This window comes from Carlito syrichta, unplaced genomic scaffold (assembly GCF_000164805.1).
Source record: "Carlito syrichta isolate Samal-C Ts95f unplaced genomic scaffold, Tarsius_syrichta-2.0.1 Scaffold289375, whole genome shotgun sequence".
NCBI classification, from domain to species: domain Eukaryota; kingdom Metazoa; phylum Chordata; class Mammalia; order Primates; family Tarsiidae; genus Carlito; species Carlito syrichta.
This window is the reverse complement of record NW_007233471.1, coordinates 4410-32158: the sequence shown is the minus strand read 5'-3', so window position 1 is coordinate 32158 and position 27749 is coordinate 4410. Positions and strand designations below refer to the sequence as shown.

The 27749-nt window shown below is 39.6% G+C and overlaps 1 protein-coding gene across 1 annotated transcript; it reads left to right on the top strand.

Annotated features, from left to right (window-relative positions):
• Nucleotides 1–26890, top strand: LOC103256401 (potassium voltage-gated channel subfamily KQT member 5). Its single transcript, XM_008054279.1, has 4 exons — nt 1–104; nt 19406–19537; nt 21652–21778; nt 22486–26890. Exons 2-4 carry the CDS (start codon nt 19410–19412, stop codon nt 23446–23448), a joined length of 1218 nt encoding a protein of 405 aa, XP_008052470.1. The 5' UTR covers nt 1–104; nt 19406–19409; the 3' UTR covers nt 23449–26890.
• Nucleotides 26891–27749: the final 859 nt, after the last annotated feature.

Sequence of the window (27749 nt, the reverse complement as noted above, 5' to 3'; positions counted from 1 at the left end):
ACAGCGCTTGGCATTGATGATGTTTATGATGAAAAAGGATGCCAGTGTGATGTATCAGTGGAAGACCTCACCCCACCACTTAAAACTGTCATTAGAGCTATCAGGTCAGTGAATTATGTTGTTAAGTCCTTTTTGTTGCAGGTAAATCTTCTGGAATAACAATTTCCCTTTCCTATTCATCCACTTGCCACATAAATTTTGAACTTTTTTCTTAATACAAAACTTTACTGTATTCATCACACAGTATGTTGTACAAGGTGGGTGGATTTTAAAAAGTCAGGCTATGTCAGAGAGATTACATGAATATCGGCTTGTCATGTATCTTTGTTACCTAAAGGACGTTTAGTTTATTGATACAACTGGATTTTTAAGTTATTTTTATGCATAAAGAAAAGACCTTGTAGGTTATTTTAAAACAGATTGAGTTCTGAAAATAGGGAACCTGTAGTACAGTGCAGAAGCTTGATCCTATCTTCTGAAATGTAATTATTAAAAGTTGATTTTAACATGTTTCCTCTACTGATGGCAGAGAGCTGATAGTAGTCAACACGGTGTGGACTAAAGGAACTGCTGTATTCTTTGCCTGCCCAGTTTAATGCCTTGGAAGAATTTGCATATGTCAAGGAATGCTGAGTGACTATATTGCAAAATAAATAGATACCTCTGGTCTTTTGGATATTTCTGGTTCTTACCAAAAAGCCAGAGGAAGCTTAAAATATCCAAACCAGTGTAGTTCTTCATATGCTTGGTCTAAGTCAAATATCAATATGATTGATTATTTACATCTATTTTTAGTTGGTCGTTAAGCATTGTTTTCCTCTATGGTTGAGAGTCACTGGGAAAGTAGAAATGAGTTATAAAGATTTTGGTAAATGTTTCTGAGGGCAAAGAAAATCATGATATGATGAAAATATGTGTACTCCAGAAGATGCTTAAATATTACCTGTAGCAGCAGCCTAAAAAGAAGTGAAGTCCATTTACTTCCCAATGAACCCTTCAGTAACCCTGTGGGTTGGAAGACCATAACTTTTTATTTGTTCTGACAGTCCAGATTAGGCCTCTTGTCTCATCATAATTGTTAACAATGCTCCCCATCTTTCTTCAAGTATCCCAGTTTGGACAACCAATTATTTAGTCACCCTACCCCTGGGGAACCTAGATATCACTAGGTGGTATGTAAGCCCAGGAAACCCAGAAAGTGAAGTAAAATGATGCCTGAAGTCTTCAGTAAATGGATAGAAAGGATGTAGAACTGAACTGTGCAATACAATACACCCAAGGCTATTTAGATTTGACTTAATTAAAATGAAATACAACTTAAAATTCAGTGGATCAATCACACTATTTACATTTCAGGTGGTCCATAGCCACAGGTGGCCAGTGGTTACTGTATTAAACAAAGAAGAGATAGAATATTTTCATCACCACAGAAGGTTCCATTGGACATTGCTGGCCTAGAAGTCACCTTGAAATTCTTGACATGCATTAGTTATATCCATTAAAGACCCTGAAGTGAAGGTGGGGCAATTTAGTCCACAATTTATTTTTTTATTTTTATTTTTATTTTTTTGAGTTGGAGTCTCACTCTGTCGCCCAGACTGGAGTGCAGTGGCCACTCCCGGGCTACCGCAGCCTCAACCTGCTGGGCTCCAGCAATCCTTCCGCCTCAGCCTTCCAAGTAGCTGGTAGTCCACAATTTAATCTGACTTGCAACAAGTATGGAAAATCTTATCTAGTGGAAACAGATAAGTATCCCTAAAAGTCATATTTAACCCAGTTAGTGTTATTTCCCAAGACCTTTTGAAGCTTTCTGCTTTTGCTTCACAACCTATAAAAAGGATTGTGAACAACAAAAAAAAGGAAAGAAAGAAATAGGTTTATTCTGCTAACTAGGCACTTCAGCAGTGACATAAGATGTACCTTCTTTAATCTTTGTTATACCTTCTTCTTGAATTTGATTGATATTTGTAAATTCCTTTGGGCAGCATTCCCTTGCCTTCTAGAATTCTTCCTTGGTTCTTATTTTTTATGAAACTTTGTTATTTACATGCCTATCTTTTTGTGGATTTCTGAAACTCTCTGTCTGCTAAATTGTGACACTTGAGGGGGATATTTTTCTCTGCCATATCCTTATTCTGCTTAGTGTGCTTTTTAAAATCACTTTTAAATTCCGCTTAAAATTATTGAATTGTAAAAAACCTAATCACTACATGGAATAGTTTAACAACTTAATTGGAAAATTTTCACTCATGGTAATACTTAATTTCTAAAGACACATAATTTTAAAACCAACCAATACAATTAGCAGTTTGGAAAAGAGATTTGCAGGTGTAAATCTTGTAACTTATGCAAATCTCATGCAAAAGTATTATTTTCCTGAGCAGTTTAATTGCATAAATAAGTCCAACATCAGCCGATTGAAAAGTTTTTCGCCAGAACATGCCCACCTCTTGCAGCTTCCCTGAAATAGTATTTTATATGTATATTACTGATTACAAGTGTGAACCCTCTGTTATTCATCTCTAAAATAGCAGCTTTGTATTGACATTTTCTCTGTTATCTTTTATCATTAGAACTTTTAATATGAATATTTAAATATGTTTTTTGTACTCCAGTAGCTCTTACAATAATAGTTTCTCCTAAGAGTCTAATTAAAATGTTTAACAAAAGTATGTATTCTACTGCAAGGATGACAGTACGGAAAATATTACTTCATTCACAAAAAGCAAAATTAGAATTCTTATTTTCAATTACCAATATTTATTAGACATCTACTATTTTCTAGAGATGATTGAAGACACTGTCTGAACTTATCTGGATTTTACTATCCAAGTGCACTTTGAGATTTTTTTTCAAATGAATGATGTCACTTTCTATAATATATAGTGAACAACGACTATTCTAAGGGCTATTTCCAAATATATCTTTTACTCAGAAGAAAACTTGGTTTTGTGTATGTCTTGTAAGATTCTCACAGATTTGTCTCAAAATATTATTTCATGGAAATGCATGAATTTGCTAGAAATGCGTTTTCAAACTTAATTCTGGGAGTGAAGATTGTACTTGTTTTTAGCAAAAGCTCTAGATTTCGTTACTGATTCAACTCAAACAACGTTAATTTCTTTTCATCCACTCATAGGAATTAGCTTCTAAGTGGAAAGAAAAAATTAGCAGGAAAGAAAAACAAACAAATCAGCAAAGAAACAAATTGACAAACTCTAGGGTATTCTACACACTCACTGTTTCTTATGTCAGTTTTCCTATCACTGAAAAATATTGCCCATAAATTACCTGGATGAGTTCCTTCAAAATGTCCAGGATCTGGCTAATTGGGAATATCTGAAGAGACTGACTGACTCTTACCTTTCATGCTAACACTTACCATTGTAGACACTACATAAATATGAATTGTGGAAATCATTTCACACAAAAATTGATACATGCTTTTTTATTCAAGATAACAAATGTTTGAAAGCCATGTCCAACTTCATTTTTATAATAACCCCAGAGTAAAAACTTTTAAAAATGCAAAAAAAAAAATTCCATTTGCTTTCCTACACTGAACTGGTAGGTGATTTTTCAGATATGCACACCAAGGCTGCATATAAGTGCTGTGTGCTAAGGATTGGGCATTTGAGGAAAAAGCTCTGTCTGTTGAAATGGTACAATGCAAAGCTTTACTTCTTGCCAGTATCGTTTTCATAGAATTACTATGTCTAAGATCAAGGTCACTCTTTTTTTCATTTTTAAAATGAGTTATTTCAATGGATGTAAAATTACTTTGTCAAATTGCTATTAAAAGTTTCTAAGCACTAATCTCTTCACAGACTGGTACCCAACAGTTGGTGAAAGATCTCCAGTCCCGAGACCACACTTTTAAGGCCACTCTTAACAAGACCCTCCATGACAGGTTTTCTCCTGTTGGCTTGTTTTTATAGAACCATATTTTCTGTTTACCAAGAACTACTGGATCAGAATACTATGCCACCTATTCTTCATATGAATATAAACACCTAATGCAAATTACACATTTTTTCAAGAGAAATGACCAAGCAGTTGATTGTGTCCTGTTCTTCTCTTAACATCTCCATGTAGTAATCACCATACCTACTGTGTTTCGCTCTGCACAACCTTTTTATTTCCCAGGTCAAACCAGCCTTTTAGTGAATCAAATGAATAAATTAATAGTCCAGGGTGAAAACTTAAAGAAGTCTTTAGATGAAGCTGCAGCTCAACTCTATCCTGACACCATCGACTAATCCTACCCCATTCTTCAACTCTCCCTGGAGCGGCTTGGGAGAGACGGTCCAAGAAAAACGGCAGGCTGTGTGTGACCTTAAGCAACACACAGTCCCTCTCTGTGCTTCCATTTCCTCATTGGCAAAGTGGAGATGATAATAGTGTTGACCTCCTAGGGAATGAAGAAACATTTGCAAGGCACCTGGAACAGTGCACATGGTAAGCGCTGTATACATGCTAACTTCCTATCACGCTTGAGTTGGTGTGCTCCTTCTGCCTTCCAGCTTACTGGCTTCCCTGTCCGGCCTCTGCTCTGGGTCCACCCTTTCCTCTGTGAGCCCCATCTGCTCCCATGGCGAGTCATATGAGAGGAGCACTCCGTTCTGTCTTCTACAGGGTACTCCAGCTTCCAGAACATGTACAACCTTGGCCGCCTTCACCCTCTACCCCTGGAAGCGCTTATTGTTACACCTGGAGGTTACCTCCCCTCCATCTGGACTGAGAAACGCTTCAGACCTGGATGAGTAACTTTTGCACCCCAGCGTGAGGCAGTGTTCCAAGTAGATTTCTCCTCTTTCTCCTTAGGGGGAGCTTGCTGCCTTCATAGGCCCCTTCTAAAGAAGGAAGAGGACAACGAAAGGGAGAAGTTATGTCTCCTCTCTCCCCTACCACCTTTGCAGAGGCCTGATCACAGACTCTTTAAAGTTCCTCCCAGGGGGTCAGAGTATGTACTCAAAAAGGAGGTCCTGAGCTTTGACTCTGCACCAGGCACAGAGATAAGCATTAACAAGAAACCCTGCTAGAGTTGTGACTGGCTGCCAGAAAGTGAAGAGCCCATTACACTGCAGAGCAGTATATCCCCACGGTGACAGAAGTCCAGGATGGCTTGGCCCAGCCTAAACTAGCACTTATATGGGAGGTGGCATCTGGGAAGGCTTTCTAGAAGAAGGGAAGGAAGAACTCTGATAGCTATGTAGGTACTAGCCAGGCTATTAAGGAGGGATGATTTAGGCAAAGAGAATTGCAATTGCAAAGAAGCAGGGGTGAAGGTGACATTAGAAAGTATGAGATGACCAGGCTCAGTGGCTCAGCCTGTAATCCCAGCACTTTGAGAGGCCGAGGCGAGTGGATTGCCTGAGCCCGTGGGTTCAAGACCCACCCGGGCAACTTGGCGAGACCTCGTCTCTACAATAAATCAAAAATTAGTCAGGCGTGGTAGTGCGCGCCTATAGTTCCAGCTACTCGGAAGGCTGAGGTGGAAGGATCCCCAGAGCCCAGCAGGTTGAGGTTGCAGTGGCCGGGAGCGGCCACTGCACTCCAGTCTGGGCGACTGAGTGAGACTCCAACTCAAAAAAAAAAGAAAAGAAGCATGGGTGATGGAGGAGAGGGAGGAGCCAGAAAAGTGCAGGTAAGTCTGAAGAGAGAAACAGGAACCACTACGATGGACAGGAACATAGGACGACATTCACAGAAGTGGATGTATCAGATTGGTGCTTTATTCTAAAACTTGGAAAGATGACTGATTGTATTAGGGAGAGGAGACTATTCTTTTTTATAACACCTGGATCTCCTGGAGCCTAAGCCAGGCAGTCATGATGAAGAATGGTGAAGGATGGATTTCAGATAGGATTTGGATATATCCTGGTTGGAGAAGGCAGCATGAAAGAGCGAGAGAAATCAAGGAGGACACATCTGGGAGCTGTTGAGACAGAGGTTGGCTTGGGGGAGATGGTGCATGAGTGACAAGTTCAAGAGGTCTCAGGGGCACTCAGCAGGCAGGTGGATCTCAGGATCTGAAGCCCAGGAGAAAAAACTGGAATGGGGATGAGTTTGGTACCTGTCAGCACAGAGATAAATGATTTGCAGAAGCTCAACCCCAGGGAGTAATAAAGAGGACAGTCAACACAGAAGTCTGAGGCTCACGAACATATAAGAAGGCTCTGAAGGAGACAGATTCGAAGCAGCCAGACAGATGGAAAACCAGGAAAGTGTGACAGAAGAGGAACCAGAGCAGGAAATGTTTCAAGCAGGAGGCAGATGTCAACTATATTAAATGCTGCTAAGAGGTCAAGGAAGATAAAGGGTGAGAAGGTCCTTTGAAAGTGGCAACAAGGCAGTCATCCGTGACTTTAGAGAAAAATTCAGTAGAGGGAAGACAGTTTGAAGCCAGATAGTAAACAGATACTTTTAAAAATTATCTATTAGAATTTTTCACTCTAATAAGAACATAAATGAAGTGTCAAGAATTTCTTTGTAACTAGCAAAGACTCATCAACTCTTCTAAAATAGCTCAGATGTGATCAGCACACTGAAGAACCACTAATGACACTTCAGAGTTTCTGAGCTGGGTATGCAAATCAGACCTCCCTATCACCCTGGGTTGGGCCATAAAGTTCTCTGTTTTTCCTGCCCTTGTGTTCTCCTGATTCTGAAAGCTATGTACAAGACCATTCTCTTGACCATCTCTAAAATGCAATCTCAACTCTGAATTCTTCTAAAAATCTCACTGTATGCAAGAATACTCCACAAATACAGAACAAAAGGTATGTGTTTGCCATTGTGGGTTTTGTTAAATCTACAAGCTGTTTAACCATCACCAGTTCTTAAGTTTTCTCATGGCATCTCTGCTATTTTAGCAAAGATGATGAGTCTTTGTTTGTAAGTCACTATTAAGACATTTTTGACAGCCAAGTGCATGACATGCTACAGTAGAGGACACTGGACACTGCTAAAAGAACATTCCATGGATTATTTAGCACATACCTTTAAAATCAGCTAATATATTCTCTGAAATGTTCTTTTTGTTTTGAAGGTAATTACCTGTGGCCACATTTTACTCTGAGGCTGCGTTAAGCTAGTTTTCACTGAAGATGTACTTACTTTGTTGCATGAGATTTTTAACATTTTATTTAATTATAATTTAAACTGAATTTCTTATTCCTTACTAAGCCTAAAAATATTTAAGAGACGTCAGCATGTGTGGTCAATTTATTTATTTACTTATTCATTTCACACTTTAAATTTTATGCAGGATTGTATACTCCTTGGAAAACAAAATTTCCAAACTTAGTTACCATATCTTGGTACCACAAAATCCTGGGAAGAAAGTGAACCATTTATAGACTTGCTTGGATCTAGACAGTTTTGCTTGGGTTTTACCATTCTTACAGCCTTGAAAGGAAACCCAACACAATCTACAGGAGTGCCTCCTGGATCCTGCTTATAAAGAACAATAATGACAAACATTAGAAGAACAGCCATACTCTCAGCAGTGGAATCAGTGTGGCACAGAACTTGTCTTAACATTCTCATTCAGCCACATGGGTTATATGCTTGCTCCCACAGTAAGGACATCAGCTAGACTGCACACAAGTGAAGCTAATTGACTTGTCTCTATTAAGAGCTGAAAGCAAGACAATGATATTGATCATTGCATTTAGGGGCTCTTGGGGTTTATTGGTCACTAGCTAGTAGCCCAATCTGAAATTAAAGAAGAACAGAGGAATCTTAGATATATAATTCTATAATTTGCTTTGCAGGGTTGTCAGAGTTTAAATACTGTATACTCATATGCAAATCCGGATTGTTAGATTATGTATTAGCCGGAAAATGACATTAGATATTCTAAACAAGTAACACATATGCCTTCAGAGTGACCCAAATTTTCAAGTTCTATAGCCCTCACTGTCTGCTAGATTTTCTTCATGATCAGCACCATCCCTTGGCCAGTCTCTCAAAATCTAGAGAGGGCTGCCTTGACGGAAATTCAGAGATCAAAAGGCTCTGGGGTCACCTGAAGGATGAGCCCAGGGGTCCTTGCTCTTAAAGCAGATAGATGGTCTCACAGAGAGTCAGAAAACACAGGAGAATTTTCCAAACTGGTAAGAAGGGGTGGCTTAGTCCATTTTCTGTTGCTTATAACAGAATACCAGAAACTGGGTAATTTATAAAGGAAGGGAATTTATTTCTTACAGTTAATGAGGCTGGGAAGGTCAAAGAGGTGCATCTGGTAAGGGCCCTCTTGCTGGTGAGGACTCTCTGAGGCATCCCCAGGTGGCACAGAGTGTGGGGTCTGAGCATGCCAAGTGCTAGCTTGGGTCTGTCTTCCTCTTTTCACAAAGTCCCTCCTCTCCTCACACAATAGCCCATTAATCCATTAACCCATACTCTATTAACCCATGATCTATTAACCCAGCAATCTGTTAACCCTTGAATGGGCTCATCCATTTTAAGGGCAGAGCCAATTGCCTTGATCCAATGGCCGCTTAAAGACCCCACCTCTCAAAACTGCTACACTGGGCATAAAATGTCAACATGAATTTTGGGGAGACATGGCAGAGGGATGTGGAATGTATGTCAGTAGACTAAATCAGCCCAACTAGCCAACATAAAGTAAAGAGAGGGACTGGGGGGAGAGACCTACATTCACTCCATAACATGAGATCCGGAAACACAAGGGTACCATTTCAGCAGCCTTGAGAAACTTAGTAATATCCCCAGAGATGGGGGTGCAGGGCAGGTAAAAGACCACCATCTCTTCCTGAAATTGTTTCCTATCGCCTCTACCAGTCTGGGCTAAACACCCCTCTTCTGCATTCCCACATCAGCCTTCCACTTCCCAAAGTGAATTATGACTGTCTGCCGACTTGTCTGTCCAGTCTGTCCCTACCAGACTAGAAATGCTCCAGCCAGCAGGATTTATCTCTTCACCACTGTATCCCTGACGTCTAGCCCAGAGGCTGGCCCATTGTAGGCACTCAGTAAACATGTGATAGGTGAGTGAAGGAATTGGATAGATGCATTCTTGTGTAGCCCCCCCATTGGACACCACTAGGAGAAGCAGTCACATTGAGCTCATCTAGAGAGCTCCAGATTCTGGACAAATGAAGCTCTCGAATCCTACCAGAGCTCACAGTCACAGGGACCATTGTCTTGCACCCACCATGACTGTAGAGAGGAAGAGACTGGAGAACAAGTAAGTGTTGTCATCGCGTAGGTGGCTTTGTTAGCTCTGCCAGCTCCTGGCAGTCGATGCTCCACAGAGCCTAGCCCAGTCAGTACCCGGAACAACGTTGTAGGTGCTCAATGAATATTTACTGAAAGAATGGATGAATCAGGTACTTTGGCAGTCCCTTTCCCTTCCAAGGTAATCCTTCAAAAAATTAATGGAACTTCTGAACTACTTCTTGAGTGAAACTTAATCTTACTCAAGGAAGGAACGGCCAGAAGCATTTGGGTTCTGAGAGGTAGTCCAGCTCCAAGGCACACAGACACTCTGCCCGTGGGTCTGACATGTGTGACTTAGATTTGTGAAAACTCACATAACTGATGATCACTTCTTTGCATGGAAGTAGAGATCGTCTCACCCCCCAGGCCACCTCCACTACGGTGTCTCTCAACCTCAGCTGCATATTAGTCTCTTCCGAGTTTTAGAACCTCCTGGGACCCCACCCTGGACCAATTTTAACAGCATTTCTGGAGCTCAGACCCGAGCATAGACAATTTTTAAAGCTCCTGGTGATTCCAGTGAGCGGCCAAGCCTGGGAAGGATTGCTGTCTTTCTTGACAATCAAGCTGCCTCTGCAGTTCACGGTTGACTGAGGCCTCTCCACCCTGCACGTGGTTTGGCTGCTGGCCGGGTCTGTCCATCTGTTTGGTGGCAGCAGCAGTCACTGCTGCTTCTGTTTTCTCATTATTTTTATCTCTGAATATTCATATGTAATGTTTTTACCCTGATTTAGAGGACTGGAACAAGATTTTTGCAAGATTTTATAACTCATGGCAGCTCAACAAATGCACCTACATTTCTTTATAAGTGCACATGTGTTTGTGTGTATATATAGATATATTCTACCCAGAGTTTCACTTTGCTTTAGTTATTTCTTCGTGTTCAGGAAATTTTATGAGCAAACTTCAGTTTCAAGAGGCATCAGTTCATATTTGTGATGGCTCTTTTCCACCCTCTAGTGGTCATACTGGGGCATGTCAGTTTTGTGCAACAAGTTTATTAGACTCCTAACCTCTTAATTACCCACAGTATCAAAGAGACCAACTTTGGAGGTCTTTTGCTCTTTGTTGCTGTATTAGTCCCCGTGATGCAATTTACCTTCATGAAGAAAAAGAAGCTAATGAATGTGCAACTTTCTTCCCAGCCTTCTGTTGGTCCTTCAGAGAGGGCTGTCCAACAGTGCTGTTAAGAAGAGGCCATTCACTTAGCAAAGGTTTGTTGAACACCTACTATGTGTTGGACATATGTGAGGAAAAAAAGTTGTATCATATCAAAGTGTCTTTTTTGTTGTTGCTATTTTTTGCTAAACTATTAATATCTTAACATTAAGACAATTGTAGAACATTATGATTAAGGGCTCAACACTGGAGACAAAAATTGGTTCATATCCTAATTCCATGCTTACTAGCTATGCAACATTAGACAATTTACTCAGTCTTTTTGTGCCTGAGCTTCTTTGTCTGCAAAATGGAGATGGCAATAGTACCCTTCTCATAGGGTTATACTATAAAGTACTGCCTAATATGATCATCTTAATTACTAAATATATTTTAAAGGTCCTGATTGTATTCCAGAATGATTCGCTTAGCTACTTCTTTCTACCAGGAAGTGCACAGATCCTACTTAACTTCTCTTGTAAGTATGCGAGAAGCCACCAAGTTCTTCTGCCTCTTCCCCAGGCCGGCTCATGGGCTTTCATTTATTCCCTCCTGCACAGCATTTTCTCATAACTCTTTTTGTCCAGACCAGGGGTTGGCAAACTACAGCCAGGGGTCAAAAGTCTAACCCAAGGTTTGTTTTTGTAAATAAAGTTTTATTGAAACCCATCTACACTAATTTGTTGATTTATTGCCTATGGCTGTTTCCATGCTAGAGTGGCACGGTTGAGTACTTTCAGCAGACACCAGAAAATCCACAAAGCACAAGCTCTTTGCTACATGGCCCTTAATAGAAAAAGCTTTCGGTGCCTTATCTAGACTTTGAGATCCTCTGGACTTATGCCCAATTTGTTTGGAGAGTCAAGACACAGAAGGTTCAGGCTAGCTCATGGGACACATAAAATCAGCTTTCACTTTTCCACCTGCCAGCTTGCCCTTCCTCCCCTCCATTTTTTAGTTAAAATCCTTGGTTTATGAAATGTAGTGGCCATGGGGAGAAAAAATGTGAAGAAATTAAGTACCTTTTGAGTTCATAATGACAACTACTTTTCCTCAATTTTCAGCACCCTCATATGGTCTTCTGAGGTCTTCAATTATTGAACTCTGGCATTCCTCCCTTGCCCTCCAAACAGTCCAAAAATGGCCGACTCTTTGCTCTTCTCAAAGGCTAATTGCATAGCTTTTTGTTTATGATACTAACTGGAAAATGCACATTGTTAGCAAGCCTAAAAGACTTCAATGAGACCGTTTCTACAACTGGAGTAAAGTACACAGAGGGTCCCTAAAATTTGTGACAAAAAGGAAATCATTACAATTATTGAGGGTGGGGGATGCACATTAGCCATGGAATGATTCCCAAAAGGAATCCTTTGAGGCAGCAGTCCTTTTTGGTATCAACAGTCAGTTTCATGGAAGACAATTTTTTCTTTTTATTATTTTTTATTATACAGATGTGGGGAACAATTCAGGGTTAGGTATACAAACATTGATTTTGTAGGTACCCTTGTTGATGAGGTATGCCCCTCCCTCCCCTAGAAGTTTCCCTCAACTGCCAATTCCACTCTCCCTCCCCTGACAGTTTCCCATTACTGCCAAACGCTTTCTTATAGTACTATAATTGTTCAAGGTCCGCTTATGAGAGAACATATGGTACTCTGTTCCTTGTTCCTGTGATAGATCACTCAGTATGATCAACTCCAAATCCATCCAAGTTGTTGCAAAGTCCATATATGTGTCCTTCTTTATGGCTGCATCATATTCCATAGTGTATATGTACCACATTTTCTTTATCCAGTCCAGCTTCGATGGGCAACATGATTGGTTCCATGTTTCTGCTATTGGGAATAGAGCCGCAACAAACATACATGTGTAGGTATCTTTTTTGTAGAATGATTTGAGTTCCTCCAGGTATATTCCCAATAGGAAAATTGCTGGGTCATATGGAAGGTCAATTTCTAGTTCTTTCAGAAATTGTCACACTGTCCTCCAAAGAGGTTGCACTAGTTTGCACTCCCACCAGCAGTGTTGAAGCGTTCCTTTTTCTCCACATCCTCGCCAGAATCTGTTGTTGTTTGTTTTATTAATGATGGCCATTCTTACCAGGTGGTATCTCAATGTGGTTTGGATTTGCATTTCTCTGATGATGAGTAAGGCTGAGCACTTTTTCATGTGTCTGTTGGCTGCCCGTATATCTTCTTCTGAAAAGTATCTAGTCATGTCTTTTGCCCACTTTTTAAAGGGGCTGTTTGTTTTTTTCTTTTCGGCTCATTTGAGTTCATTGTAGATCCTAGATGTTAGGCCTTGAAGACAATTTTTTCACAGACCAGTGGGAGGATGGTTTTGGGATGATTTAAGCGCATGACATTTATTGCGCACTCTATTTATATTACATTTATAAATGTACATTATTACATTGCAATATATAATGAAATAATTATACAACGTACCATTTTTAAAAAGAGGCATGGATGGAAGTGGTAAACAAAATAATGGCACGTCATGCTCAGACGAAAATAAATGTTGATGCCTGCCACCAGATGCCACTATAAAACTGAAGTACCTCAACTCACTTGCCACTCACTGATAGTGTTTTGATACGAGTCTGTGAGCAATGGATTTATTATGGTCTCTGTGCAGTCAAACCTCACTGCTAATGTTAATCTGTATTTTCAGCCACTTCCCAGCACTAGCACCATCACCTCAGATCAGTAGGCATTAGATTCTCATAAGGAACGCCAACCTAGATCTCTTACAGGTCACAATAGTGTTTACACTCCTATGAGACTCTAATGCCACCACTGATCTGACAGAAGGTGGAGTTCAGGCAGTATAAAGGCAAGGGGAAGTGGCTGTATATATACAGATAGATCTTTACTTGCTCACCCACCGCTCACCTCCTGCTGTAACAGGTCACAGACCAGTACTGGTCCATGGCCTGGGGGTTGAGGATCCCTGAATTGAGAGACTGAGAGTGTCCAGGTGGAAGTTAGACCAGATTCTAAGCAAGGGACCTGCGTTGGGAAGACACAGATGGAGATGGGTAAGTGATTAATATGGCCTTGGATTCTCTCTTGGGAGAATGTCAGAGTGAACAGGGAACAGTAGTTCAGACCAATAGACAGCCTTAACAGCACCCTTAATGTTCACCAGGTTGCCTGATGTGATTCATTCTGTGGTGCAGCTTCATGGAATGATAAAAACATGGGCCTTGGTATCAGCAATAGCCTATCTTTTGCTAGTTGTGTGACCTTGGACAGGTTACTCAACTTTCTGAGCTTTGCTTGACCAAAATATCAAAGGTAGAAAATTCTTAGAGTCTTAAGTTGACATAATGCAGGTAAGGTGCTTAGCATAGCACCAGTCATCCACAAGGCACAACTATTGGAGACTCCCTCAACACTAAGTTGAGGAGGCTCAACTTTGTATCCCCACCATCTACCTGTATCCAGCAGATGGACACTGGGTGCCCAGGTTAAGTTCATTGCGTTGTCGAGACAGAGGCAGTTCTAGACGTTCCAATGATGACAGAGAAATAAATGGATGCTGCAGGGGGCAAGGAGGACAAAACTAAATACTCTTGGGCCTAGTTTAGCCTCTCAAATTTTCCTTTCTACGTTCAGGTTTGGGTCATGAAAATCACATCCAGTCCCTGAATAAGTGAGAGAAGACTGAATGGAGAGAGGGCGGTTGAGATCACTGAGTGATGTAAACATCTTGAATTGTCTGACCCTGATGACCAGGGGTTTTCATCCATATTGGGTCATCATAGGATGGCTCAAACAATCTGAAACCCCAGGGAACATCCTTCACACCCCATCCTCCTTAGAGCAAGCCTGACACACTTGATTTGTTAGAAGTACTTGTAGCAGTCTCCTAGAAACAGAAAATGAATGTTATGTTCTTTTTAGACTCTAGCCACATGTTTTCTTCTCTGTTTTTTTTTTTTTTTTGATGTACCTATAATACTGTAAAATTTATTCAGCCAATGTAATTACCACCCCGACTTTTCCCTCTCTTTTCCCAGAACAGTTTTGTTCTGCTAGGAGTCTCTCTTTACATTTGCTTCTTACCATGCTATAGTATCGCCTATTCCTTGACTCTCGATGTTTTTGCCCTTCTTACTACCTCATAATGATATCTTATTGTTTGCAATCCAGGTGCTTTGTGTTATCCTAATTACATTAGCAATCTAAGGGAAAATAATATTATGTTTTCATGATTTTCAAAAGCAGTTTTATTTCAATGGTTGTTTGTTTTTTTTTTTTTTTCTGAGTCAGACATGGCCCTATTAAATGAATGAACATTTATTTTACTTTGGAGAGTCTTTTTTGTATTTATGCAGGAGATACAGAGGCTTATGCTGTCTCTGAAATACGCCTAAAGAACTTCAATCTATTCTAAGGCATTATTTTTAGAAGATCTGGACAAGAGTCAGCCTCGCCACAGCACACAAATAACTTTGAACAACTGTGGAATAGCAAACCCTCCTTTATTGATTCTGTTAGCATTGACTGAATCCTTAATACTTGCCAGGGATTATGCGGGATGCCAAAATAAAAACACAGCCCCTGACATCAACAAACGCAGTCCCTGAGATATGCCGCCATACATCTAACTGTAAGATAGTTCTTTTGAAAGCACAGAGAAAGACCATCTACCCCAGTGGGGGTAGTCAGGAAAGAGTTCCTAGAGAAGTCCATGCTTAAGCTGAATCTGGAACCATTTGCATTTTAGGTAGAGTGCAAAGAGACAGAATCTTAATGAATGAGCTTTTGGAGAACAAAGGACAGGCTCTCTCCACATCCACTGTGCTCCTCCCTCAAGAGCTGCCCACCTGTCTCCTCCGTAGAGCCTTCTAAATAATCAGACCTCCCCTGTTCATTAAACTCTGTCCAAGTTGAGATAGCAAGAGTAGAAGACATACAAGATCTGACAATTAAATTCGCAAATCATCCTGGAAAAAGAGCTACGTGCCTCATTGCTGGATATCACTACAGTCACTTTCAAAGTACTCCCACTGGGAAGCTATGCACTGATGCCAGCACCTAGTCTACCTGTCAAAGCAATTTTGGAACATTTTCTGGGACGGCCGTCCGAGTTGTTGTCATATGACCCTCGATGTCCTGAATGTTATCAAAATGTCTTCCTTTCAATATTTCCTTTATCTTTGGGTAAAGAAATACTCACTGGGGGACAGACCAGGTGATACGGAGGATGTTCCAATACAATTATTTGTTTACTAGCTAAAAACTCCCTCACAGACAGTGCTGTGGGAGCTGGTGCATTGTTGTGATGCAAGAGCTCCTTCAGGACCATTTTTGTGCACACCTTTTTCATGCCAAGATTTTCAGTTAAGATTTTCCTAACTGTTTCTCTGTCAGTGTTGATATGGTCTGCTATACTTTTCACAGTCAACCGACAATTTTGATGCTTAATCTAATGACCTTTTGCAATGTTTTCATCACCTCTGGTTGTTACTGGCTGTCCTGACCTCTCTTCATTAATAACTCTCTCTCCCCTCAGAAAAAAATGTTTCATCTGTTTGTACACTGCCATTTACTTCATGGCATTGTCCCCATGAACTTGGACTAACATGTCCCTGATTTCACTTCCACTCTTGCCAAGTTTAACAAGAAATTGAATGTTGATTCATTGCTCTAATTCAAACTCCGACATTCTCACAACGGCGCATAAAAACATGCAATGACAATAATGAACATCACTCAGCAAGATACCACCACACATCGACATGAACACAGGCTATGAAACATTACCAAGTTGTTTGTACGATGCTGCCAATCTAAGTGCACGGTGGAAAATTTGCAAACTTAATTGTCAGACCACGTAATCCCTGCGTTCAAGGCCTCACAGAATCTGGTGGATAAAGCTAGTCTATAAGCAAATAATTATAGCATAGTGTGTCAGGTACTAAACTAGAGGTTAATAGAAATTGGTTAACTGTTTAGAGCTGAGTCTTGAAGACATAAGTAGGATTTCAGGAAGAAGAAATTGCATGTGCTAATAATTGAGGTATATAACTGATTAACTGGTGGTTTTGTAGACCCGCACATGTTCTCTTGTTGCTGAAACACAAAGTACCAATGAAAATGTGGAATGCGCTGAGGCAAGAGAGGTGACAAAGGCCAGACCACAAACAATCTTACAGGATGTGCCTCTAAGGAATTTTTGCAATGTTTTCATCAGCTCTGCTTGTTACCGGCTGTCCTGAGCTCTCCTTGTTAGTGACACTTTCTCTTCCATCAGAAAAAACGTTTAATCCACTTGTACACTGCTGATTTCTTCATGGCGTTATCCCCATGAACTTGGACTAACATGTCCCTGATTTCACTTCCAATCTTGCCAAGTTTAACAAGAAATTTAATGAAATTTGATGTTTATCCTATAGGCCATGAAAAACATATGAAGGATTTTGGGAGGGGGGTAATAGTGTCTTATTTGTACGTTGAAAAGTTAGTTCTCTCTAAAGCTGATGCAGTGGAGATGGAAAGGAAGGGACTGCTTTGAGAGCTGTTAGGACATGCGTGGTCTTAGCAAAAGTAAAATAACTGGTCCATCATTCTTTACATAACTTTTTTACTTCAAAAATGCCTATGCTTTTAAACATTCCCTTCACATCTACAAAACACAGTCCCTGATTTAGAAATTTTGTATCTCTCCTCAACCCCCTTTAATGTTTTTTGCTTTCGACCTACATCACAGCCAGTTGCGGAAATATAGTTGATCTCCATCTTAGAAAACTTAATCCTTAATAACTAAGATTGTTTTATATCCTCTGTAACGTACTGGTAAATACTTCACAACCAGTTTTCCGGGAGAGAAAAGCCCTGATTTGTAGTGTTTGCCAATTTTCGTGGTGTAAGCACCCCTACCAATGTGACATTACTGAGCAAGGAGTTGAGAAGCCATGTGCGATGTCACATCATTAGATAGTATTTCCACTGGACGGATACAATAGATGTGAGTAACTCAAGAGCATAGAGAGTGGCATATGGTAAAAATAATTAGGAAATGGTGAGTTTTGAGTAAGTATTATCTTTGTTTTAATGTAATTTATTTTATTGCAAGTTTATATAAGTTCATTTTTAATAATAGCTGTGTTTAACAACCAGCAAAATTCTTAACAGTTCAGCAGTCTACTCTTGGGAGTCGATACAAGCCAGTTCAACCACCACTACACATCCTCCTCTTTTCCAAATAACTGAAATGATATTTATTAATCAAATTCTCACTGCTTAATTCTGATACATAAAGTGGGAAAATCTGTACATAAAGCACTAGAGATAAAGCAATACCACCCGAGTGGAAGGATGTGTAAAAGTAAGTGGTAAGCCTATTAAGAGTTTTTAAATCTCTTCTACTTTGCATACCTATCATTACATGACTGTACTGGACTAACACAAAGGATGATGAGTTTCCTTTTTAATACTGATCAAAATTCTAAGCCATGGATTTAAATTTTAACTTAGTTTGGCTACCTCATAAATAGTAAATGTTGTATGTAAAAGTGAAATTACTCAAGATCTGCAAAAATAAGACTGCATGAAGGTCAGATGTGCTGTATTATCTATCCAAGTGTATCTTCTGTGGAAACACCTCTGAAAGGAAGAAACGCAGCAAGTCACTTTAAATTAATTATCAGGGAAAGCTCACACAACATCCTACCAAGCAACAAGGATAGGTCCCCACTAGGGTCCCCATCAGGGTCCGCATTAGGGTATGTGGGTTCGCCTCTTGGCAGACATGCCACAGGCCAACATTTCAGCTATAGCCAGTGGGAACACATTGACTTATACAGAAGCTTGCCTTCCTCTATCATCATGGGAAAGAAGGAACTAATTCCCTGCCTGGGATCTATGAGTGTGATAATGGGAGTCTATGAGCCACTTAATAGTTGAAAAATGCCGGGCTCGGTGGCTCAGCCTGTAATCCCACGCCTTTGGGAGGCTGAGGTGAGTGGATTGTCTGAGCCCGCGGGTTCGAGACCCGCCTGGGCAATGAGACCTCATCTCTACAATAAATCAAAATGAGCCGGGCACGATAGTGCACGCCTGTAATTCCAGCTACTCGGAAGGCTGAGGCGGAAGGATCGCGGGAGCACAGCAGGCGATGCTGCAGTGGACGGAAGCGGCCACTGCACTCCAGTCTGGGCGACAGAGTGAGACTCCAACTCAAAAAAAAAAAAAAATAGTTGAAAAACACCAACAGGTTTAACATTTACCTGAATAAGGCTGCACAAGCTAATTAAAATGTTGTGTTTCTTTGCTTTCATGAGGAATCTTATCAAGTTATTGCAGGAACTGGTTTATCTTAGGCAGATCAGCTACTGATGCCTTCGTGGAATTTATTGATAAGGTGTTGTTTTTATAATATGGGCTCCACGTGGGGGGATGCACTGTAATAAGAAATGTCTAGTTCTGAAAAACTTAGGCGCCCAAGGTTAGTTAGGAAATGTGTTATGTTTAAAACAAAAAGAACTTGGCTAACTAATCCAGCAGCATTCTGCAGAAATAAATTACGACAAAAATTCACAAATTTTCATATTAGTGCATATTTTTCTAGAGAAAATAAGAGAATTCAGCAAATACACTAGTATCTCAAAAATGCATGTGGTTAAATAAAAGACCGTGTTAACAACCTCTATATTTTTTTAAGGGATGCTATCACTAGGTGTTATATCCTGGACTTCTGGAGATCACATGGAAAAGTTAGAATTGCATTTTAACTTTGACTTTAATTCAGGATTTTAATGGATATTAAAAAGGCACAACGCTTAGTGTTTAGTCTTTAACTCCTAAGATGTGTCTCATATGAGATCATCTTAAATTGTTCACTGTAACATCAGGCTTTTACATTACATTTCTGCAGAAGTCAAAAATAATTTGATGTATGACTTCTTCCCCTCATAGTTTCTTATATTAGAGAACTATTTTGGTGACTTTTTTAAGCAAGGTTATAAATATTAATATGTAATATGTTACAGAATTATGAAATTTCATGTTGCAAAACGGAAGTTTAAAGAAACTTTACGCCCGTATGATGTAAAAGATGTCATTGAGCAATATTCCGCTGGTCATCTGGACATGTTGTGTAGAATTAAAAGTCTTCAAACACGGTAAGCAATGAAAATGTTTTTTATTGTAAAAAGAATAGGCATAGAAGCTATCCAGAGGAAATTTATTTTGAGTAGCGAAAACCTCTGAATTTCATATTTTTAATTCCTGTGTAGTGGGCAAATGGACATTTGCTTTTTTTTTGGCGTTGGAGTTCCATTCGGTCTCCCAGGCTGGAATGCAGCAGCACACATGCTCACGGCCACCCCAGCATCAACCTGCTGGGCTCTGGCGAACCTTCCACCTCAGTCTTCCAAGTAGCCGGAACTACAGGCGTGTGCTACCATGCCCAACTAATTTTTTATTTATTGTAGAGATGAGGTCTCGCCAAGTTGCCCGGGCTGGTCTCGAACCTATGGACTCAGACATTCCACTCCTCTCCACCTCCCAAAGTGCTGGGATTACAGGTTGAATCACCGAGCCCAGCTGGACATTTGCTTTTAACACTGCTTTTATTTTGCTTTTAGCATAGATGTAAATCAGGTAATGATGGCATCCAGCTGTCTCGATTTCCTCATCTGAAAAAGTGGAGAGAATGTTATCTCACGCCACATAGGGTTGATATGAGAATTGAATGAGTTACTGCATGCAACTTGTAATATGTGACAGGCGTGGCACCAAGTGCTCAATGAAAGCTAATGGTGATGTCTGAATTGCTGATGTTTGAATTCCTGCTGCTAGTACTGTTGCTGTTTTGTTATTATCTAAATTCTAACCATCCTTCAGGAATAAGCTAGTCTTTCTCCTTCATTAAATTGTACCTAACTATCCAGCCCATGAAGACAGATCTTTATCTTCTCTGACCTATTACGTTTGGAGTGTACTGAGCATAAGAGCACTCAGAACCTTGATGTGCTGGACCAGAGTTGAGACTTGGCCCCTGTATTTTTTTCCTTGTGAATATCTGTGTTCTCCTTGCTCTTGACTAAAACTAGGCCCTTTCCTTCATTTTCTTTGTTTCCTGTAGAGTTCTAGATATACAATGCTCCTCCAGGAGCATTTTATTGAGCAATTGAACTAAATTAGTTAAATATGTTAATTTCAACCACATGTAGTTGATTGGATTATCTTAGACCCAAAATATGTAGTCAATTCTGTTTTTTAAGAGTATTGCTTCATTATCGGCACAACTTACCAGCATTTATGATGAATGGTTATTAAAAGACAAAGATTGAGTCTGAAATATTTTTTATATCTGTGTAGCACACAGCCAGCATGAAGCATATGCTAGACCCTTAGTAAAACACCTGTTCATCAGTTGTAGAAATCTCAATTTGTTCATTCATTCAACAGATAATTATTGAGCTCATTATGTGTGCCAAGAAATTTGGACATCCGGAAATTGATAAAACAATGACCCAGTCTTTGTAGAGCTTGCAGTTCAATAGATTTATATCATGACATAAAGTAGGCACTGCCTATGTTTCTATGGAGACAAAGCCGACTGGAAATTTGAGTCAATACCCCTGACAATTCAATTCTGAAAGACACATGTACACACAAAGTGCTTCTCATTTAGACTGATCAAGTCTCCCTGGGAATTGCTTGAAATCATCCTGTGGTCATGTTACTATCTCTACCATGTTCATCCAAGTGTTTTAAGAGAACTATCTATGGCTCCCAGATTTTTATAAAGTTGAAGTGCTATAGAACTTATGGAACTAATTTTGGGTTCTCCAACTCAAATTCCAAAAGAAAAAGATCATAGCCTTCTTACTTGCTTATCAACCACATATCAGATGTACAATAAATGCTCATTTATAATCTGTTCAATTGATGCAAAATAATCATAATTATGAGTTTATCATATTGTGAAGTGATTAAATTTGGGAACTGCCTGGTCAGAGGTGGAAACAAATTACTTTGTAGTTTAGAACAGTTTTTCCTCCAGAAGATTACTCATAGGTGATTTCATCTTGGACAAGAATAATGAGAAAATTGATCTCATGTATAATGTCATGTTAACAAAATAAGCACATCAACTAGAACAAGTTCGTTCTTATTTCATCTTACGTAAATTAAGGATAATTGTACTTCGTTTTTAAAAAATCTCATTTTGGCCCAGAGTAATCTCCATCTTCAGCACTCATAATCAGATCTCCTTTTTCTCTAATAGAGTTGATCAAATTCTTGGAAAAGGGCAAATCACATCAGATAAGAAGAGCCGAGAAAAAATAACGGCAGAACATGAGACCACAGACGATGTCAGTATGCTCGGCCGGGTGGTCAAGGTTGAAAAACAGGTACAACTTGTCTACACTGGTGAACTTCTTAGCCAGAACTTTTAAACTCAAAACTGAGTATAGGAAATTGTATGTATTGCAGTGACTAATACATTTTTAAAAGAATAAAATTAAGAAAGAGTGAAATTAAATTTTCTTTGTGACTAGACAGTGTCTCTGAAACATCTTTGTATTGCCATATAAGGAATAGAATATTCTTCTCATCAATTAATACTTAACTGGAAGCAACTGCAGATTTTCAGTAGTAAAATAACAAAGACCTATTTTTCATTTGTGTTTTGATTATTTTCATTGTTTCTCTGTTAGATTACTCTTTTTCAAAATAAAACAAAAGCTTATTAAAATTTTGATGACATAGTGACTGTTAACCCTGAGGCTGTATCTTCACATACAAAGATAATTTCTCAGAAATCAAATTGCTCCCTCAATTTATTCATGTATTTATTGTCCAGAAGTGAGAGGTAGAAGTGCCAATGGAGATTTATAGAAAACAAAGCATTCCTCACCCCCAAACCCTCCCCTGCCTCCTGGACTCCTGGCCTCCTGCAGCTAGGCACTGCATTCACTGAGGATCAAGACTGCACTGTACTTATACTCAATTTTTGTAACTGTATTGGCATGCTGAGATTTTATTTTTCAATTCTAGAAATGAAGCTCAGTCTTCATCACAGGTTATGCTCATGAGTAACCATTTTCCTCACTTCTAGGTACAGTCCATTGAGTCCAAGCTGGACTGCCTGCTAGACATCTATCAACAGGTCCTCCGGAAGGGCTCTGCCTCTGCCCTCACTTTAGCTTCATTCCAGATCCCACCTTTTGAATGTGAACAGACATCTGACTATCAAAGCCCCGTGGACAGCAAAGACCTGTCTAGTTCCGCACAAAACAGTGGCTGCTTAACCAGATCAGCTAGTGCCAACATCTCAAGAGGTCTGCAGTTCATTCTGACGCCAAATGAGTTCAGCGCTCAGACTTTCTATGCGCTTAGCCCTACTATGCACAGTCAAGCAACACAGGTGCCAGTGATTCAAAGTGATGGTTCCGCAGTAACGGCCACCAACACCACGGCAAACCAAATAAACACGGCTCCTAAACCAGCAGCCCCAACAACTTTACAGATCCCGCCTCCTCTTCCAGCCATCAAGCACCTGCCCAGGCCAGAAACACTGCACCCAAACCCCACGGGCTTACAGGAAAGCATTTCTGATGTCACCACCTGCCTTGTTGCCTCCAAGGAAAATGTTCAGGTTGCACAGCCTAACCTGACCAAGGACCGTTCTCTAAGGAAAAGCTTTGACATGGGAGGAGAAACTCTGCTGTCCGTCTGTCCCATGGTACCAAAGGACTTGGGCAAATCTTTGTCTGTGCAAAACTTGATCAGGTCGACTGAGGAACTGAATATACAGCTTTCAGGGAGCGAGTCAAGTGGCTCCAGAGGCAGCCAGGATTTTTACCCCAAATGGAGGGAATCCAAATTGTTTATAACTGATGAGGAGGTGGGTGCCGAAGAGACAGAGACAGACACTTTTGATGCCGTGCCACAGCCTGCCAAGGAAGCTGCTTTTGTGTCAGACTCTCTAAGGACTGGAAGGTCACGATCATCTCAGAGCATTTGTAAGGCAGCAGAAAGTACAGATGCCCTCAGCTTGCCTCATGTCAAACTGAAATAAGTTCTTTGTTTTCTTACCAGGCATAGCAGTTCCTTTAGCCATACATATCATTGCATGAACGATTTTGAAAGCCCTTCTAAAAAGTTAAAATTACAAGAATCAGGAAGAACATGAAAGGCAGTTTATAAGCCCTTTCTCTTTTAATTGCATGAAAATGCATGTTTAGGGATGGCTGAACTTCCAAGGTGCATCAACATTCACCCACTCATTTAGTAATGTACCTTGAGTTTAAAAGCCTGAGAAACCAAACACAGCTAATGCTTTGGGGTGTATGAACATGTCAAGATAAGGTCATTTAGAAGATCTGATGCTTTATTTTTAAATTATGGGAGTCAACACCTTCAAATTTCAGGCATTTCTGCTTTGTGACTAAATAAATACAAAATATGTTTTCAAAATTAGGCCATCATGTATATTTAAACACAATGGCTACCAACAGCTGCTAACAAGTTATCAAGTAAAGTAGAATTTGGGAATAATAGAATTGGCTGCTTACTTCAAGATATATTTGCCAAACCATTTCTATTCAGTCATTTTATTATTAATGTAATTTGAATGTCAATTTGTGTGCTTTTGGCGATTTAGTGCTGTGCAAGCAAATTTGCACATTATTTTTTATTTTTTTATGACAAGAATGTTCTTCAGTTAGAAAATGTGCAAATAATGGAATTCAGGACCAGTGGGGCAAATAGACTTGACTATTTGACATATTGGACTTTATAGAAACATATTCCCTGATAGCAGGATCAACCTTACAAATGGTCAACTTCTACGGAAGAATATGAAATGCTGATCTGTAGGACAGCCAATGTGATTGAGCTGTTCTCTCTCAATGGCACCAAGCCCAGGCTTGCCAGAACTGCCCTGTAAAGGGCAAGTGTGAGTAGCTATTCTCATATAGCTGGTATACAGGTAAGACCCCAGGGAATGGGGAATTTGAGTCAGACTGAAATAGGAAAAGCTTGAAAAGGTTCCATAAACAACACCAGGAAATAGGCAAAGTTAATGAAGATGACTTCCCCCTCAAAAGGCAATGAGAGGAAGAAAAAGAAAAACAAAACAAAACGAGATATTTTTAGAGAAAGAATATTGTTAGGGAATTCAGCTACCTAAACATCCCTTATTCTTATATATAAACAGAGAATTTTGCAAGGTAATTATTTTTTAATATGCCCTGATTGTCTTTTGCTATTATGTGTACATTTTGCATATAAAAAAAACTAAAACTAAATTTCCTTTACTTTTTATACTGTAGTGAACATTTTCTATTCTCTCCAAGAATGTTGTCCCAAATATGAAATTACTTTTACTTTTTCGGTTTCCTGGTATAAACCTTTACAGCTAAAAACTAGATAGCACTGGTTGGCAGGGTCTGCAATCAAAGCACTTAATAATATATTACGGCAGCAAAAAGACCAAGAAAAACAAAATACAAATGTATTTATCAGAATTCAAGCAATGCTGACTGCTTGATAGAAACCAGTGGCGCTATCTCAGACCATCAGAACTTTAGCCAAAGTGACGGTATTCGAAAGACAAGGAGATAAGAGATAGAATTTCAACTCAATTAAACACTAACCACAGAAAGACTCAAGAAAGGAAGATATTTTCTCTGACAGACATTCGTGCTGCATCCAGAAACACTTCTCCAGTAGCCAGACCATAAGAGCAGGTCCATCAAGTGGACATTCAAAGGAAGAAGGAGCCCTGAGTTCCACCAGCCTTCCCAATCCTCCCCCAACAAGCTTCTCCATCACTAACTCACCCGCTTTTCTTCTTCACTAACTCCTTATTGATTTCCTGCCACTATTTTCTTCTGAATTTAACCAGCCTCCATACCTAAGTGAACCAATTATCCACGTTATCTAAAATGTGCCAGTCACCCTTTTAAAATCCTTGTCCCTTTTGATAAACACCAAAATTTTAAAAGCTTCTTCTTCTCATCCTGCTTGTATTCTAACACATTCCCTTGGAGTATATCATTCAGAATCCTCCTGGCTGCTGGAGGCACACAGAAGACAGTCTAAAATTTACGCTCCAGTTTAAAAGATTTTGTCAATCTTTTAAAGTAACTATTTTCATTTTCCAAATATAGAAAGTTACTAAATTATTACATGCAATTTTTCACCTACCTGTGTCTTCATTCAGGCTAAAGTTGTGATACCCCCTCCCAGAATGCTGCATCACACACACACACACACACACACACACACACACACACACACACACCCCACTGACCTAAAGCCAGACACTTGCCACACACTTGGCAGGCTTTCTCCAAGTACTAGCTGAGGAAGAGGAGGGAGGCAGCACTGATTCTTGGACATACTCTGTCCTGGGTAGAACCCCACTGGCAGCAGGAATTCTGAATGTATTAGAGACCCCCTCCTTAGGCCCTATTAGGCTTTAAACACAGTACAGTGCATCCAGCATTGCTGAAGACTGAAGACTCAGAAACAAAGCTTAAACACATCACTAAGTCTTACTTATAGCCAAATGTGATGAATCACGTTGTAGAAAACTTTTATACATTGAAGCCATGACTATTTTGTGTGTACCTTACTCTAGCACAAAAATTTTTGGATGTTAAAAGATAGTTGTATTGTATGAAAACTGTAGGGCTCTGCTGCTGAGTTACTTTCTATGGAATGAGAGGGGTCTCCCATTTACACTTAGTGAAATCCCCTTGGTCAAACTTAAATGGTGTCTTGAAGCACAATTTAGCTGAGCGCTGAGTAGCCACATGCTCTCTCAGTTCAAGTGCGTCTGCCCTCTTCAACATGTAGGGTGGATCAAGCTAATAGTTAATTGCAAACATCCCTTGTATGAGGTTAACTAAGAAATGTTGCTATGTCTGATCTAAATGTTTGCATTTTGTTTAACTAAATTAATACCTGTAGATTGCAAGTTTTGTTTAAGACATTTTATTGAGTTTTTAAGTCCTTATCTCCTGTTTCAAGGTGCCTTTCTTACCTCCCATTGACTCAGTGATTCTGAAAGTTCTTAAATTTTAAGCAAAACACGTCTAATAGAGAGGAGGAAATCAGGCACAAAGTGACTAATTCTCATGCCCATTTGCAACGCAAAACTATAAGGAAGGATGAAATTTGGGCAACTAAATTAATGGATTACTTCATTCAATCTGAATAAGGAAATATTATACATATTAACCTATCTCCCCAGAAGCAGATTTTCTTTTTTTTTTTTTTGCCTTAAGCGACATGGTTGTGTTTTTGTAAAAGATATTTAATTTAATATAATTATGTGCATTTAAGTGAGCAGTTCTAAAAGTCATGTATGACAATGCAATTGTCTGTTTCCTGTAAACAAATAAATCAGGAACTCATATCCATTTCAAGCTACCATTAAAGTGTCATTTCCTTGGCTCTCTTTTACTGGGATTAATTGTTTTAAAGTAAAATATTAAAAAGATGTCTATAAACAGCTAGTGTGACTGTCTGTATCTGGAACTAACTAGTTGGTTTGAACTGACTGGTCCAAGTCAACCAAACTGACTGTATACAGATTTTGAATGAAATATAACATTTGTCTTTTAGCAGTGTTGCTGAAGAAGTCTTTGGTAATTTGGGAAGGGGGATGATTTACATATGTTCTTGAGGCTATCATAAACATTAATTTGAAACTGATCATAACTCAGATACCAGCACGTATGAGTTTTGTGTTAACTGTAATGAAAACTTTTGTTAAGGAAGTGGTAAGAAATTGGGACCACATGGCTATTTAGAAGCCGCAGCCTCTTGTTACTCTGAGCTACTATTTTAAGCTGCTACCCAGATCCACCTTACGAGGGGAGGGCTTCTAATCCAAAAGGACCTTTTCCTCTTTCTCCCTAAAAACATCCCATTCCTCTACTTCACCAGGAATTTTGCACTAAGTGTCCTGAATTAATTCCAGTGGAAATATTTTCAAGGCGCCCCAACAAATCCCTAACAGAGATGTTTTAGACAAGAGAAAAAATGAGGGAGTGTTACTCTGTGGGGAGGAGGGGGTTCTGAAGAGATCAAACCATGGCTTTAAAGAGATCAGACAGCTATGTGCATATTCTACCAACTTCTAGATGAGTGAAAATAACATTGTGTATGGCACATGCTTGCTTGACCAACTGAAAATGAAAACCACTTCCAAACATTTTTGGAACTACTTTAGCAGTCCCTCCCACCTCCACTATTTAAAAGAAAAATATACTTACAACCATCTTTGTACCCTAATCACTGATAGAAATAGGTTCCTGAACCTTGAAGTGACAAATTTTACTAGTCTAGTTTCAACTGCTTCAAGAT